Source organism: Plectropomus leopardus, chromosome 10, assembly GCF_008729295.1.
Source record: "Plectropomus leopardus isolate mb chromosome 10, YSFRI_Pleo_2.0, whole genome shotgun sequence".
Taxonomy (NCBI): domain Eukaryota; kingdom Metazoa; phylum Chordata; class Actinopteri; order Perciformes; family Serranidae; genus Plectropomus; species Plectropomus leopardus.
Genome location: NC_056472.1, coordinates 11,876,980 through 11,892,080, shown reverse-complemented (window position 1 = coordinate 11,892,080; position 15,101 = coordinate 11,876,980). Strand labels below are relative to the sequence as shown.

Here is a 15,101-nt window from a genome sequence, read left to right as displayed (position 1 = left end):
CTTTTTGACAACATGCTGTTAATAATACATCACCACCACATATTTATTGGTTCTCTTTCATGAAGACTCCAACTTCTCGTGGGCAAATGCTGGAGCGACGGTATTTGGGACTGCAGCGACCTCTGCGTCCAAACACAATGGTGATGAGGATGGCAGTGATGAAGAGGACCCTGCTAATAATGTGGACATTCACTTTGAGCCAATTGTGTCACTACCAGAGGTATCTAAAAATGCTCAACTCCAACATTTATCTTTTTTTTTTCAGACAGTAAATTGAAGTTTGGTGAATGAGGTTCAGAACCACACCTCATCTTTGCATCTTTGCGTAATTGTGTTTTCCCTCAGGTGGAGACAAAGTCTGGAGAGGAGGATGAGGAAATCCTGTTCAAGGAGCGCGCCAAGCTGTACCGATGGGACCGGGACATCAGCCAGTGGAAGGAGCGTGGCATCGGTGACCTGAAGATCCTCTTCCACCCAGCCAAACATTTCTACAGAATCCTGATGAGAAGAGAGCAGGTCCTGAGGGTTTGTGCCAACCACACAATCACGCAGTCGATGGAGCTCAAACCCATGAACGCCTCCGCTAACGCACTGCTGTGGACTGCCACTGACTACTCAGGTACACATGTAGTGTCGTCTGTGCTGCACCTATCTGTATGTAGTTTTGTCTGTTAACCCTTTGAAACCCTGATTGAAATCAGTTTTCTTGTGATGCGTTCAGACATCTGGGGACATGGGGAAAAAGACAGTGGCCAACTTGACAATGAATGTCCCACAAATTGCAAGAAATTTTACCTAAAAAATAGTTTTTGTAAAGAGGTTATGATTATTATAAAAGACAGAGGGAGAAATATCCAGAAAACTACATTTATAATTAGAATCATTTTATATTTAGAATTGTTACATTATATATATATATATATAATAAATTCTATCAAATAAATACTTTTTTTGCTTATTTTCAGATCATTTTCTTGATTGTTCTTTAACTTTTTTAGTACATTTTTCATAATTTTTGGGACATGTCTTGTTAATTGCCTTCCCCCTAAACCAAACCCATTTTCTAAAGTTTCAAAAAGTTAATAGCTTTTGTAAAATCATCCTGTTGCGACTAAACATTTTTACAATTGTACATTTTATAATTTGCACTTCGATTATCTCTTAGTCTAATTTTCTTTTGCAGGATCCTGACGAAAAGCAGATTTTGCTCAGCTGTTGATTCAACAGATGAATTTTAAAGGCAGACATTAGCCAAGTATTACTTAACTGATCATCTTTCCCTGTTTTTCAAGACGGCGATGGTGTAGTGGAGCAGCTGGCGGCCAAATTCAAAACCCCTGAAATAGCCGAATCCTTTAAGAAGACCTTCTGTGAGTGTCAGAGCCGCACAGGCCAATCTGAAGGAGACACCTCAAGTGTCTTGTCACCACAAATGTCCAGAGTTCAAGAGCACTCCAGGGACACAAACCCCCAGGTGTACCTCAAAGTGGCAGGCGACGGAGAACCACTGGGCACTATCACCGTCGAGCTTTTCTCTCATATTGTCCCTAAGACAGCGGAGAACTTCAGGGCTCTCTGCACCGGCGAGAAAGGCTTTGGACTTCGGGACTCAATCTTCCACAGAGTCATACCGGACTTCATGTGTCAGGTGAGATTATTAAGATGGCAGATGCAATACTGCAGTTTCACACGTAACAGTTTTCGCAAGACTACGTGCTAATTGTACCACTCATATGTTTGTGCCTACAGTGCTTAATAAACACATATCAAAAACAAACTACAGCACCAATTTGGAATTTTTAATACAAGTGGGATTTGGCACTGCCCATGTGAGCAGTGCTGCTTAGGTACAACTTAGCGAAGGAATATCAAGAGAATCTGAGTCTCACCGATTTTTTATACGTTTCTCAGCAAAAATAGTAAAAATGGTCTTTTGATATTCATATTACCGTTATACCACCTTTCAACTACAATTTCAATGTCTTCATCTTTCTTCATCTTCACAAACATGAAGAAATATAAATGTAAACATTGCATTTCAGAATTGTACTTTGGGGCTAAGACCCTTATGTGCTTTTTAAGTGATGAGTAAAACCTTAAAATCAGCGACAACAGGAGTGATGTGATGTCATCTGTTAAAAAAAGTAGGAAACCAAGCTGCTGTGTTCTGGGCCAGTTGGAGGTGGGAGAGTGATTTTTGGGTGATACCTGAGAGTAGAGAGTTACAGTAGTCCAGTCAAGACAAGATCAGAGAATGAATGACTATTTCCAGGTCAGCAGGTGGCAGAATGGAATTGATTTTGGAAATGGATCATATATATGGATGAAACAGGACTGGACGACTTTCTTGATGTGTTGATTGAAGGTGAGATCAGAATGAAAAAAACTCCCAAATTTCTCACTGTGTTTGTGATATTTGAAGACAGTGACCAGGGGAACTTTCAGTCTGATTGATGTGTAATTTGGATAGTCGAATAAAATTATTTCTGATTTTGAGTTATTTAGTTGTTAAAAATTTTGGGCCATCCAACATTAAAATATTTGAGGAAGTTGAAAACAGCAGCTAGGCTTTTTTGGTCTCAAGCTAACATTACTGCGAGGCAGCAGTATTACTCTTATCAATGATTTTGTCGTATTTATTTTTAAATCCAGAATGCTCCTAACAGAATTTCTCGGTGATTCGGTGTCATAATAATTGGGTGAGCACGGCTCACTATTTGATTTTGCGTTTGTGTATCTCACATAGGGAAGATTGTATCTTTCCAGTAGCAGACCTCACTGTGGCATTGCTAACAAATCCTTGTTGGTCTTTTAGGGCGGTGACATCACCAAAAGTGATGGCACAGGAGGAAAGTCCATCTATGGCAGCAAGTTTGAGGACGAGAACTTCGATGTGCGGCACACGGGCCCAGGCATTCTGTCAATGGCCAATCGCGGGCGAACACCAACAACTCACAATTCTTCATCACCCTGAAGAAAGCTGAACACCTGGACTTCAAACACGTGGCTTTCGGCTGGGTTCGGGATGGCATGGACGTGGTGTGCAACAGATGGGAGCGCTTGGCACAAAGGGAGGTACCCCCGCAAAGAAGCTGGTCATCACAGACTGTGGACAGCTGTAGCTTTTTAAATGTCAACATTCACAGCATGGTTTAAGCTGTGAAGTTGAGGTCAAAAAAGACTCTGGATAATGATGTGTTCCCTCCTGCTAAAACTGAATCCATAGTCATTAGGCATCTGAGAATTAAACACTGATCACAGGGCTTCTGGTCACGACCCTTTATCAGAGAAATTCGCTCCAGTAGCCTGGACTTAGAAATTATTTTGCTATCGTTTGACATAATCACAGTTGGGAAACACGGTGTGGTATGTGGGTGGAGCAAAACTGGTATATTTTTGCTCTGTTGCACTTGCATCTTCATCATCGTCTGTCAATAAATTCCCATTTGTTTATTTTATGTGTATAATTGTACATGGACACTTTTTTAATGTCTGTTTTTGTTGTTTTTGTCTTGCATGTGCTCAATTTGAATGTGCTGGTCCTCTTTATAGGCTCCACTCGGGAATTTTTTTTCCTTTTTGACTAAGTCTTAACTATAATTGAAAGGTGAGGTTGTTCTTTGAAAGCACCTGTTGGTTTGTAACCGTTTCCTTGCCTTCTTTCCAAACGCGGCCTCTGTGTATATTTTTCCTGTTGGGCTTCCCCAGTGATTTTTCTTTTGTGTAAGTGGATTTCATAATGTGCAGATAATTGGACTTTACACTTGCCCACATAAACTTGAGTCATCTCACTGTGTTGCCCAGTGGACAGGAGGTGGCTAGATGATGACAACATCACATCTGGTTTGGATTTTGCAAAGGCGTTCCATTATGGTTTGAGATAATCACAAAGTTGAAATGGTGCTTGTACCAAAATAATACGCTAATAAAGGAGAAATAAAATGCTTTACAAGTAATAGGTGACTGTTTGAGCATTTTTTTTTTTTAAGTTTGATTTTTGTCCTTAACTAATACATCCAACAATAATAAACCAAATCCAAACAGGCTGCATACTCACCAAACATGCACAGTAACAGTTTATATTGGTGATTTTACAGACTGTCTACTTGTAATCGCTCCTCACCGGCTGTTGTCTCTGTATGGGTATGATCTGTGAACCACTCAACCACAGTCATTTTTCTCCTTAAATAATTTAATTTGAAGTCATTTTTATTACTGATTGCAGTATTTGTTCCTTTTGTATTTTTTTATTTTGACCACTTTTAAGCTATTAAGTAAAAAAATGGAGGATTCACCACCAAAATGTATTTAGTGTTTAAGCCTTTGTGTTGGGGAATACATTATATAAGACTATATAAATTAACAGTTTTAAAAAATAAGACATCATCAAAAATCAAAAATAACTACATATGCAGTTTATGCACTCAAGTATATACATGTATATATATCACTCACAGATAACATGTTTTAGCTAGCTAACATGGCCAGCCTGGTTGGTAGATAGATAGATAGATAGATAGATAGATAGATATAGAATTAACTGAACTATGTATACACACTAACTATTATTAGCAAGTTAATATGGCACGAGTAAAAAAAATAATTTACAACTTTTTGTAAAAAAATTTGTTTTCTGAATTGGCAGACGTGCTTTTCCTTGTAGGCACATACTGCAGGTAAATGGGGGTCGTTTTTTTTTTTTTTCTAAGGTGCATAAAAGTACAGCATATTTAAGATTCACGACACACAATCATACGTATTCATAGCAACTAATCATAACTCAAAGATGGGGACAAAAAATACTCTTTTTGTTATCCAGTCCAAGGTGCAGTCCAAAGGTAACTCCAAGAGATTGGTTTCTTCATAAAAGTTTAGATAACATTTCAGTTACATATTTAAAAAAAAATTAAAAAGTAAAATAGAGCCCCTTGGTTTTTAAACCTACACTTATGTATGTAAACTTTGGCAATAATAATCAACAGATCAATGCTTTTTCCTCAAATTTCCTGTCATAGAGAGAGAATCTGAATAACATGCTCATAAAATAATGCAAACCAATATTTGGGAACAAATCACTATAGACCCCATTTATGGAGCAAGTTCCTTAACTGTGGCACGGAGGTTAAAATGAGAAATGAATTCATAAAAGTATATAAGAATTACACTCTGGGGTATAATCAGTTGACTATATAATATCACCATTATATATATATATAAAAATGTGTATATATATAATATATATATATAATGTAACACCACTTTCAGCCACCATCTCGAGATGGCAGCAACGTTCAGAGAGCGAATGCGCGATGACGTCAGCAGGATGTAAAGCAGTGCCTCGCGGCCTCGTCGGTCTTTTCCCTCTTCAGTGTTGTCAGGGCGGTAGGCCTTCGCTCTGTCTCTGAAACATTTAACATCGAACCAGCAAAATGATCATCTACAAGTGCGTCATTAGCAGTAAGTATTCAGAGTTTAAGCAGTCTTTGTGTTTGTTGGGTAGCGAGACAGTCGCGGTGGTTATTTTGGCTGTGTTATGGTATTAGAGAGAGTTTACCAGGCTGGCCATGTTAGCTAGCTAAAACGTGTTATCTGTGAGCTAGCCTGATGCTAATCAGAAACGGAAGGCTCTATGATAACCCGCCGTGTGTTAGCCACTTCATCGGCTAACCGGTGATGCTTAGGCCGGCTAGCTTTTTAGCATTGGCCACGGTTCAACTGCCGTTAAGTAGGCTAAAAGTTGGAAAGTGGGACTACCGTGTGCCTAATAACAGCTGGGAGCTGTTAGCAAAGATACACGATACGGACGGTGGTTCAGGACATTACTGTACCGTTAGTACTGACAAAGTAACAGTGTACGTGGCCTTTCGGCATCATGTAGCTGAGGTTTTATTTAGGGGGAGATGACTAACTGGCAGATTTTTCCAGAAATAGCAAAGCATGGATAACGTTTATTGGAAATTACCACTCATAGCTAAACCAAATTATTGAAACTAATATTAATCTTCGCTGAGCAGTGTTAGCTCCGTGTCCATTGTGTGCACTTTTTAAGTTATGGCGAAACCAGAGGAAAGTCCGGGCTTTTGTGTTGTATTCATAAGTAAGTGTGACACTGTTTTCTCTCGCAGATGATGAGATGTTCTCGGACATCTACAAAATCACTGTATCCAAAAACGGCATCTTCTACGAAGTTGAAGGAAAGGTAAGTACACATGAGATCTGTGTGTGTTTGGTTAAACTCGGGAGGTTTTCTTTACAACATGGAGGCCACAGGCAAGGCCACAAAGAAAACATTTCACCAGTTTACCCTGTTTCCAGAACCTAGACAAAGGTGACAATAAAATATAATCTTTTCATGGAATATTTTACCGGCACTCAGTACATACTTTTGTGTGGTGTGAAGGTGGCAACAAATACCACCCAATTTCAAGTCAACTTTATTTTCATTACACTACACATTTACATTGAGAGCTGAATGAAAGGGCTTTTCTCAGAGATCTCAGATACAAGATTTAAAGAATCATAACAATAAGCACAAAAAGCACCCCCAATTTCAGTTAAAACAGTTCTGAAAAACAATATGAAAATAAGGTTGCTGTTAACACTGCCATTGTTTCACTACTGGAAAGATGGTCTTTTCATAAAATTGAGTTGTCCAAGCAGTAGAAGGAGGGAAATACCTTTGAAACTGGTGCTACATGACCAGATATAAGAAAACTGACTTTGAGCATTGCTTTTTTTCGTTCAAAAAGGTAGAAAACTCAATGCCAGTGTTGGAAAATCACAAAAATCGACTCACAGGCCAAGGTGATAGATTTAAAGAGGAAGTCAGGCATATGTTTTTACTCGCCAAAATAAGAACTGTCCTTTTTGTGTACATGTATGTATTTGTTTCAGTACATTTAACTGTGATAATATTGTTATGTTAAATTAAAACTTCAAAAGAAGATGTTAGAGCAAAATGTATTCAACATAATAAACAGCTCATCACAGCAGCCTCAGCATGTGAATAAGTTCCCTCTGGTAATCAGTGATGTAGTGTTTATGTGCATTTATTGTGAGAGTTAAGAAAATGACATTGGTTATTTCAACCAATACCGATACCCACCAATCATCAACCAATAATTTCCAGTTTCTTGTGGCCGATAGGATACAGGTAACAGATAATTTCTTTTGGTTTGCTTTTCATTACCTGAGGGTATGAAAGGCTGAGATGTAGTGAGTACAGATGAATTTACCAATAATACTCTGACCTAACCAAATATAACTGATATCACTACAGTTAACACAACAAACAAGAACAGTTGTGATTCGTCAAATTGGTCATTGGTCATTCAACCTGTCAAATCAGAAATGAAGTGAGATTTTAAATAAAAATAGCAGCCTGAGGTTTTGCAAAGGAAATGTTCCTCCCCTGCCATGACACTCTCTGTGCCCTTTTTGATGAGTTAATTTTATCGGCCAAGCCGATAATCTGTCAACCCCTAGTGTTAATATTGTATTGCCTTTTTAAGCATGGTCCAACTCCAGTTAGCAGCAGACCGGTGGCAAGGAAAAGTTAGTGGATCAGCTGATGTCCTGTATGGTAAACGTGCTGCAAATCTAGGAGGGCTCAAGACTAGGGATGTCTTGTTGGCTAAATGCACTATTGAAATGCTCACGTTTAAACTCTAACTTATCAGTTAAATATATATGTGAAAAACAAAATAGTCTTTCCTGCTAAAGGACCATTGAGGGCATATTTAATTAATCCGTGTTTAAAAAAAAAAAATAATAAAAATAAAAAAAGGTTTTTAATTGACGTCAACACGGTCAAGATGACCGTCTTGTGTGTGTGTGTGTGTGTGTGTAATACACACAAAGGAATAAAAGGTGGTAATTGAAACAAGTTTGCATCCCAAAGTCACGGCCACCTCAACCACAAAAGTATGATGTCAAGTACAGAATATTATTACCATGTGTTAAATAAGTTGTGATTACAGATCGATTCATGATTTAAACACACCCTGCATTGTTGAAGCTGTGGTACTAACACATCTGATATGACTGAAGGGACAGCTCAATAACATTGCTCCACAATCACAACAAGACATCATGTTTTTTGCAGTTAAATAGATCAATATTTGATTCAGATGCTGTGAAATGCATTTGGTATATTCATTTTTCCCTCCTTTTGTTTGGAAACTAGAAGAAAAACATGACATCAGATTTGGTTTCAATGCAAGTTAATGTATTAAAAAACTAAAAAAAAGTTATGTGTCCCCCCCCCAGTCCACCACCAGGACAGAAAATTTTGATGATGCACTAATTGGGGCCAATGCCTCTGCTGAGGAATTAAAAAAGTGACAGAGGGCACTGACGCATCCTCAGTTTCTGGTGTAGACATCATCCTTAACCACAAACTGCAGGAGACGGGCTTTGACAAGAAGAGTTACACAGCTTACATCAAAGACTACGTGAAGGCGTGAGTATCAGTGCCCGAGGATCGGGAGGGGAGGTTGAACTTTGGGGTGTGTGTTGGATCTAACAGTCTGATTCTTTAAATTTGTCATTTCTGTTTGTATGTTCAGCATTAAGGCTGAGCTGGAAAAGAACAACCCAGAGAGAGTGGAGGCCTTTGTGAAAGAAGTTGGACCAGAAGTTAAGAAGATCATGTCAAACATAAAAAACTACCAGGTATCATGATTATGTAAATTCCCAGCTTTACACAAACCCATATTTGTAAACCGCAGCTGTCATCTCCTTAACTGCACCCTGGAAGTTTGCAGCCAAATGTCTTAAGACTAGCATCTCTTTGAAAACTGATCTAAAGCCATTTTGCAGATAGTTTTCTGAAACGCTGGCTTTTTTTTTTTTGTCTTTTGCAGTTTTTCACAGGAGAGTCCATGAACGCAGAGGGCATGGTGGACTGCTAGACTACCGTGAGGACGGCACCACGCCATTCATGCTTTTCTTCAAAGATGGTCTGGTGGAAGAGAAATGCGTGAGTACTCAGCTCAGTCTCTGCGTATAAAACCCCACAAGTGTCATGAACTTTTTTTTTTTTTTTTTTTTTTTTTTTTGGCCAGCTCTGTGAGTGCTTCAGTTTGGGGAGTGGGTGACGAAGTTAAATCATTACTGACGTTCAACCATTGGCTATTGCTCCTTAGAAAGATAAGGCAGAGAGAGCTGTGGCACCAGTGGACCTGTATCACTTTCCTGACATGCACCTCCTAACAATGCAACGTCACGTCGACACTGCCCTCGTGTTTATTTTTTTTTTAAACTAAAAACCATTTCCCTCTGTGCGTCTGTTGGCCTGCCACGGCCCACTTTGGTTCTCGTGACATAAATGTTGTCATCCACCTGTTTCTGCAAGGGTCCACACAGACCCTGTTGAAATGTTCACGTGTAGCCTGTTTTTTCTGACCCTGAAGTCTAGGGTGTCAACGTTTCTACACGTGTAAACGGGACTTCTAACCGACGTGTACCCGGTTACACGATTTATGATCTTTTTCTATCGCAGTTGCGCTATATAACCACTAGATGGTTCTGTCTCCATTCAAATACCTCCTAATCTCATCAAATCAAAGCCATTCCAGTAGTTAGTTATCGCACAAAAACGTTTATTCAGCGAACAGAACTTAAAAAGTAGGCAATCCATCTCACCATTTAAGGCTTAGACCTACTTATGACAGAAAGTAAAATGAGTTGAAAAATAAAATCATCAATTTTGACAGACAAGAAAACGTACAATGAAAGCTGGGAAAAGGTTTAACCTTCTTTTTCAATCATTGTTTTAACTATTGCTCACTTTTGTACAATATATTTTTTAAGCTCCGCTTGTTCATCGCTTGTTGCTTGTTGTCCATGCGGCCCCGAGTCAACTTGAAGTGACGCGACACTGGCTGTGGCTGCGTTTTTTTTTTTTAATATCAACGTAACATTGCCACCTGTGCATCTATTATGTATGCGGATAACTGCATTAGTGGGAACATTTAAGTGTATAGTTAGTTAATGTTATTATCTTAAGCTTTCAGACAACATTATCACCCCTAAAAATACTATTGGTGAGAAATGAACGAGGAGGAGGAGAGGAAAAAAATGACGTGTAAACGGTTATTGATTTTTTCTGAACAGTTATGATTTGTTATCCGTGTACCCGTTTACACGTGTAGATGTTGACATCCCTACTGAAGACTATACGCGGGGCAAGTGCGACATGCGCAGTCAAATCTCCGTTTCCAGAGTCCAGTTTAAAAACACTTACTAACTTATGCTAATAATGTTAGCATGTTGTATGTGTGGGGGAGAACGGGTGTAGTATGAGAAAATAGTTTTGTTAGTGAACCTTTTGAGTAGGGGCTGGGCATTATATTGATAGTGAGACTAGATACATCTTGAATTTTGGATATTTTGATGTGTGTGTTTAAAGTATGTACATGACTCTGCTTTACTGAAATGTAACAGTAGCAGCAGTGCTGTAAGTGGAAGTCTGTGACTGATTAAAAGTCACCAATGTCTTGTTTTATATTCAAAGGTCTCGACCGTTCATTTCACAGGTTTTTGGCTGATGTGTAGTTGTGCACAGGCTCTACACTGTAGCTACACAAGAGGCCTACACCACTGAGCATTTCTAACTCATGTGGTGGTGACTGTTGCACTTACACCTCCAAAAAGCAGGCGGGGTTTGTGTGTCTCTGTTAAGGGCTGTTGAGTTTGATTAATTTAAAACACATGAAATGGCTTAATATCAACACTATTAAAGGCAAGCACAAATCTTAGCCCAATTATAGCTCACAAGGTTCACAGAGAAAACACTTATGGCAGACATTTTCCCCTCATTTCAAAACGCTCGTGTTGTTAGCATAAGTCTATGATATTTTCCATTGCAACAATTGGCCAAGTGGCAGGTGGATTTTCTTCTGTACATATTAAGCAGGGATATATTAAACCGGTGGTTCTCAAACTTTTTCCTGTAATGCACCCCTTTTGAAATACCGTTTTCAGTCAAGTGTCCCCTGTCCAGCGCAAAACATTTTTGGTAGAAAGAAAAGACTCACAAGGCAGCGCTGTGCCATTAGTGTCTGACTTATTAAAAAAACATTCATGGAAAAAAACTTTCAAATGTAAAGAATCCATGACTAAATTCATGGCAAATCATTTCTTTTGCTATCATACAATTCTTAATGCATACAATTTTTTAATAAGCATCACTTAACTGATATTGAATATTGAGTATAAAATTCAGTTTATGAACTTAGATTTAAATTTATTTTAATTTCATAATATAAATATTTTTAGGAGTTATGCATCACTGCAAATTTTTTAAAATACCCATTTCTAAAAATCTCATGTATCCTTAGGGGTACGTGCATCCCCCATTTGAGAAATGGTGCATTAAACGAAATACTTAATGCTATTTTGTGAGGCTTTATGTCTTTACGACATATTGTTGCTCATCTGTGAAACAAAACCTTTGTTTCCACTGTGGCATAGAAGGATTACTCCATAAGTCATATTGTTTGATGTGAAGCATGCAAATTGAAATATATTTTTTGCACCAAGATATTTTAAATCTTCTATTAAGCACATCTCAAATTTCATTTGGGGGAAGGCGGTTGGATCACAGAGTGAAGTGTTGTCAGCTGTTCTCGGGATGACTCTATTGAAGGGGTCCTCCGAGGTCACAGTCTAATACTGCTGTCCCACCAAAATTACAGTGTGCACATGGGTTTTTCTGCTAAACTGCATTCCCACTGCCAGTGAACATCACGCAGGTCTGCCGTAGTTCTGCCGAAAAAGTAAAGAGTTGTAAACTGTAGAGTTTCCCACACATTCAGTTTTTGTGGTGGCCCACTATGCTTAAAACATCTGCCACCACTAATAGCTTTTCTGTTTATTAGGAGCACTTAAAGCACTGTTAACATGTATTCTTCTTTCTTGCAGTAACTACCTGGACCTGCATCTGCTTTTTGATGACTGCTGCTTTTCAAAAGGCCTCAAGAATGCAGGAAGGAGATGAAGGATCAGTATTTTGTCTCATGACTGAAAAACATTCTTGTGCAATTTTTTCATATATTCACATTTCGGCCCACTGCACTATGGCCAAGGCTGGTAAAAATCAAACATGATTGGTCACTGAATACAGTTTTTAATGTTTTCATTTTGGCTTTTGCAGTGTTTGATTTTTTTTTTTTACCCAGTATTGGCCCAATTTTTGTGACAAAATGAAAGTCAGGACAGTGAGAGAAAACTTTTACTGAATGTGAGATGGTTTTTCTTCTGTCTTCATACTATTTTAGCAATGATCTATACAGGTCCTCCTCAGACCTCTTGTTTATGGTTGCATTAAATATGGTTCCATCTAAAGTGAAATTCTTCTGGTTTAATTTGAAAATAAAATCACGTACCACCACTTGCTGTTATGCTGTTTTTTTTGCACACTTTTGAATAAGCTGTAACTCTTGGGATTTATAAAGGCTACCCTCAAACAGCCAGCTTTTGCATTTATTTAAAGTGATTAGTTGGAAAGTTTAGCAGTGGTTTAAAAGTCATGAAATGCTGATAGTATAAAAAACAAAGAATGACAAATATAGTAATTTCTTTAATAAATGATAAAATATCCATGCTATGAAATGAAACAGTCAGTATGGTTTGTTGAAAATATCATATGAATAGTGACTGTGTATTATGTTGAGTCGAAAATTGTTCAAAAATGTCATAAAAGTCAAACATAGTTTGTCATTGACTGTCAGAGATGCTTGTGGTACTCTATGTATTCAAAAAAGTAAGAGTCATGGCATGTTACAAAAGAAGAGAAAGCATGATGACATACAGTACTATATAACTGACTACAGTACTATAAACATTCAGCACAGAAGGTCAAAAAAGTCATAGTATACGGTGTCAAGAAAATGGTAATAGTATCATATGTCACGTAAAAGATATAAAAAACAAAAGTAATAGTCGTTAAGTCAGCCAGTCAGCCTAACTACAGTGACATAGGCTGTTCTCGTGACATATTTTTACATTCATATTTCTACATTTTTGCCATACAATAGTATTACTTTTTGCCCATTTTTTCACCATGCCATTTTATGATGTTTTTTAACATTTTTGCCTTACTATAGCCTTGCTTTTTTGGTCATTTGGTCGAAATGCTGTATTATAATGTTTTCTGGCATTTTTGCACGTATAAATGCTATGGCGTGTCTCAGCACGCTATTTTATGTTGTTTTGAGGTATTTTCAGCTGTTTTTGGGAAATGTCAAATTTTGACATTTTTGCCTTACTATAGCCTTGCTTTTCTCGTCATTTTTTCGACATGCTGTATTATGGTGTTTTTAACCATTTTTGAACTTTTAAATACTATGGCGTGTCTCAGCACGCTATTTTATGCTGTTTTGAAGTGTTTCCAGCTGATTTTGGGAAATGTCAAATTTTGACATTTTTGCCTTACTATAGCCTTGCTTTTCTCGTCATTTTTTCGGCATGCTGTATTATGATGTTTTTAACCATTTTTGAACTTTTAAATACTATGGCGTGTCTCAGCACGCTATTTTATGCTGTTTTGAGGTATTTTCACCTGTTTTTGGGAAATGTCAAATTTTGACATTTTTGCCTTACTATAGCCTTGCTTTTCTCGTCATTTTTTCGACATGCTGTATTATGGTGTTTTTAACCATTTTTGAACTTTTAAATACTATGGCGTGTCTCAGCACGCTATTTTATGCTGTTTTGAGGTGTTTCCAGCTGATTTTGGGAAATGTCAAATTTTGACATTTTTGCCTTACTATAGCCTTGCTTCTCTCGTCATTTTTTCGACATGCTGTATTATGGTGTTTTTAACCATTTTTGAACTTTTAAATACTATGGCATGTCTCAGTCTGCTATTTTATGCTGTTTTGAGGTATTTTTAGCTGTTTTGGGGGAAATGTTAAATTTTGACATTTTTGCCTTACTATAGCATTGGTTTTTTGGTCATTTTTTCGACATGCTGTATTATAGTGTTTTCTGGCATTTTTGTACGTTTAAATGCTATGGCGTGTCTCAGCATGCTTTTTTATGCTGTCTTGAGGTGGTTTGAGCTGTTTTTGGGACATGTTAAATTTTGAAATTTTTGCCTTACTATAGCCTTGCTTTTTTTGGTCATTTTTTCGACATGTTATCATTTGGTGTTATTGGCAATATTTGCACATTTAAATGCTATGGCGTGTCTCAGCACGCTATTTCATGCTGTTTTGAGGTGGTTTCAGCTGTTTTTGGGACATGTCAAATTTTGACATTTTTGCCTTACTTGGTATTTGTGGCCATACTTGCACGTTTAAATGCTACGGTGTGTGTCAGCACATGATTTTATGCGTTTTTCAGCTGATTTGAGCTGTTTTTGGGACATGTCAAAGTTTGACATTTTTGCCTTACTGTAGCCTTGCTTTTTTGGTCATTTTTTCGACATACTGTATTATAGTGTTTTCTGGCATTTTTGTACGTCTAAATGCTATGGCGTGTCTCAGCACGCTATTTTATGCTGTTTTGAGGTGGTTTCAGTGTGTGTCAGCACATGATTTTATGCGTTTTTCAGCTGATTTGAGCTGTTTTTGGGACATGTCAAAGTTTGACATTTTTGCCTTACTATAGCCTTGCTTTTCTCGTCATTTTTTCGACATGCTGTATTATGGTGTTTTTAACTATTTTTGAACTTTTAAATACTATGGCATGTCTCAGCACGCTATTTTATGCCGCTTTGAGGTGTTTCCAGCTGTTTTTGGGAAATGTCAAATTTTGACATTTTTGCCTTACAATAGCCTTGCTTTTCTCGTCATTTTTTCGACATGCTGTATTATGGTGTTTTTAACCATTTTTGAACTTTTAAATACTATGGCATGTCATGTTATCATTTGGTGCTTTTGGCAATATTTGCACATTTAAATGCTATGGCGGGTCTCAGCACACTATTTTATTTTGTTTTGAGGGATTTTCAGCTGTTTTTGGGACATGTCGAATTTTGACATTTTTGCCTTACTATAGCCTTGCTTTTTTGGTCATTTTTTCGACATGCTGTATTATGGTGTTTTTAACTATTTTTGCACTGTTAAATAATATGGCATGTCTCAGTACGCTAT

General features: G+C 37.7%; 2 protein-coding genes across 2 annotated transcripts in view; both read left to right on the top strand.

Moving 5' to 3' along the window:
- The window catches only part of ranbp2 (RAN binding protein 2), a 30,414-nt gene extending 26,731 nt beyond the window's left edge, over nt 1-3,683 (top strand). Inside the window, 6 exon segments of the mRNA XM_042494554.1 lie at nt 66-220; nt 346-619; nt 1,293-1,648; nt 2,816-2,939; nt 2,942-3,045; nt 3,048-3,683. Coding sequence (XP_042350488.1) covers nt 66-220; nt 346-619; nt 1,293-1,648; nt 2,816-2,939; nt 2,942-3,045; nt 3,048-3,122 — 1,088 coding nt within the window. The 3' untranslated portion in view covers nt 3,123-3,683.
- Nucleotides 3,684-5,348: 1,665 nt separating this feature from the next.
- Nucleotides 5,349-9,010, top strand: LOC121949126 (translationally-controlled tumor protein homolog). The gene is given in 7 exon segments (XM_042494732.1): nt 5,349-5,457; nt 6,126-6,199; nt 8,269-8,337; nt 8,340-8,461; nt 8,568-8,673; nt 8,865-8,901; nt 8,904-9,010. Coding segments are annotated over 7 exon segments (543 nt in total). The 5' UTR covers nt 5,349-5,429.
- The last annotated feature ends 6,091 nt before the right edge of the window (nt 9,011-15,101 follow it).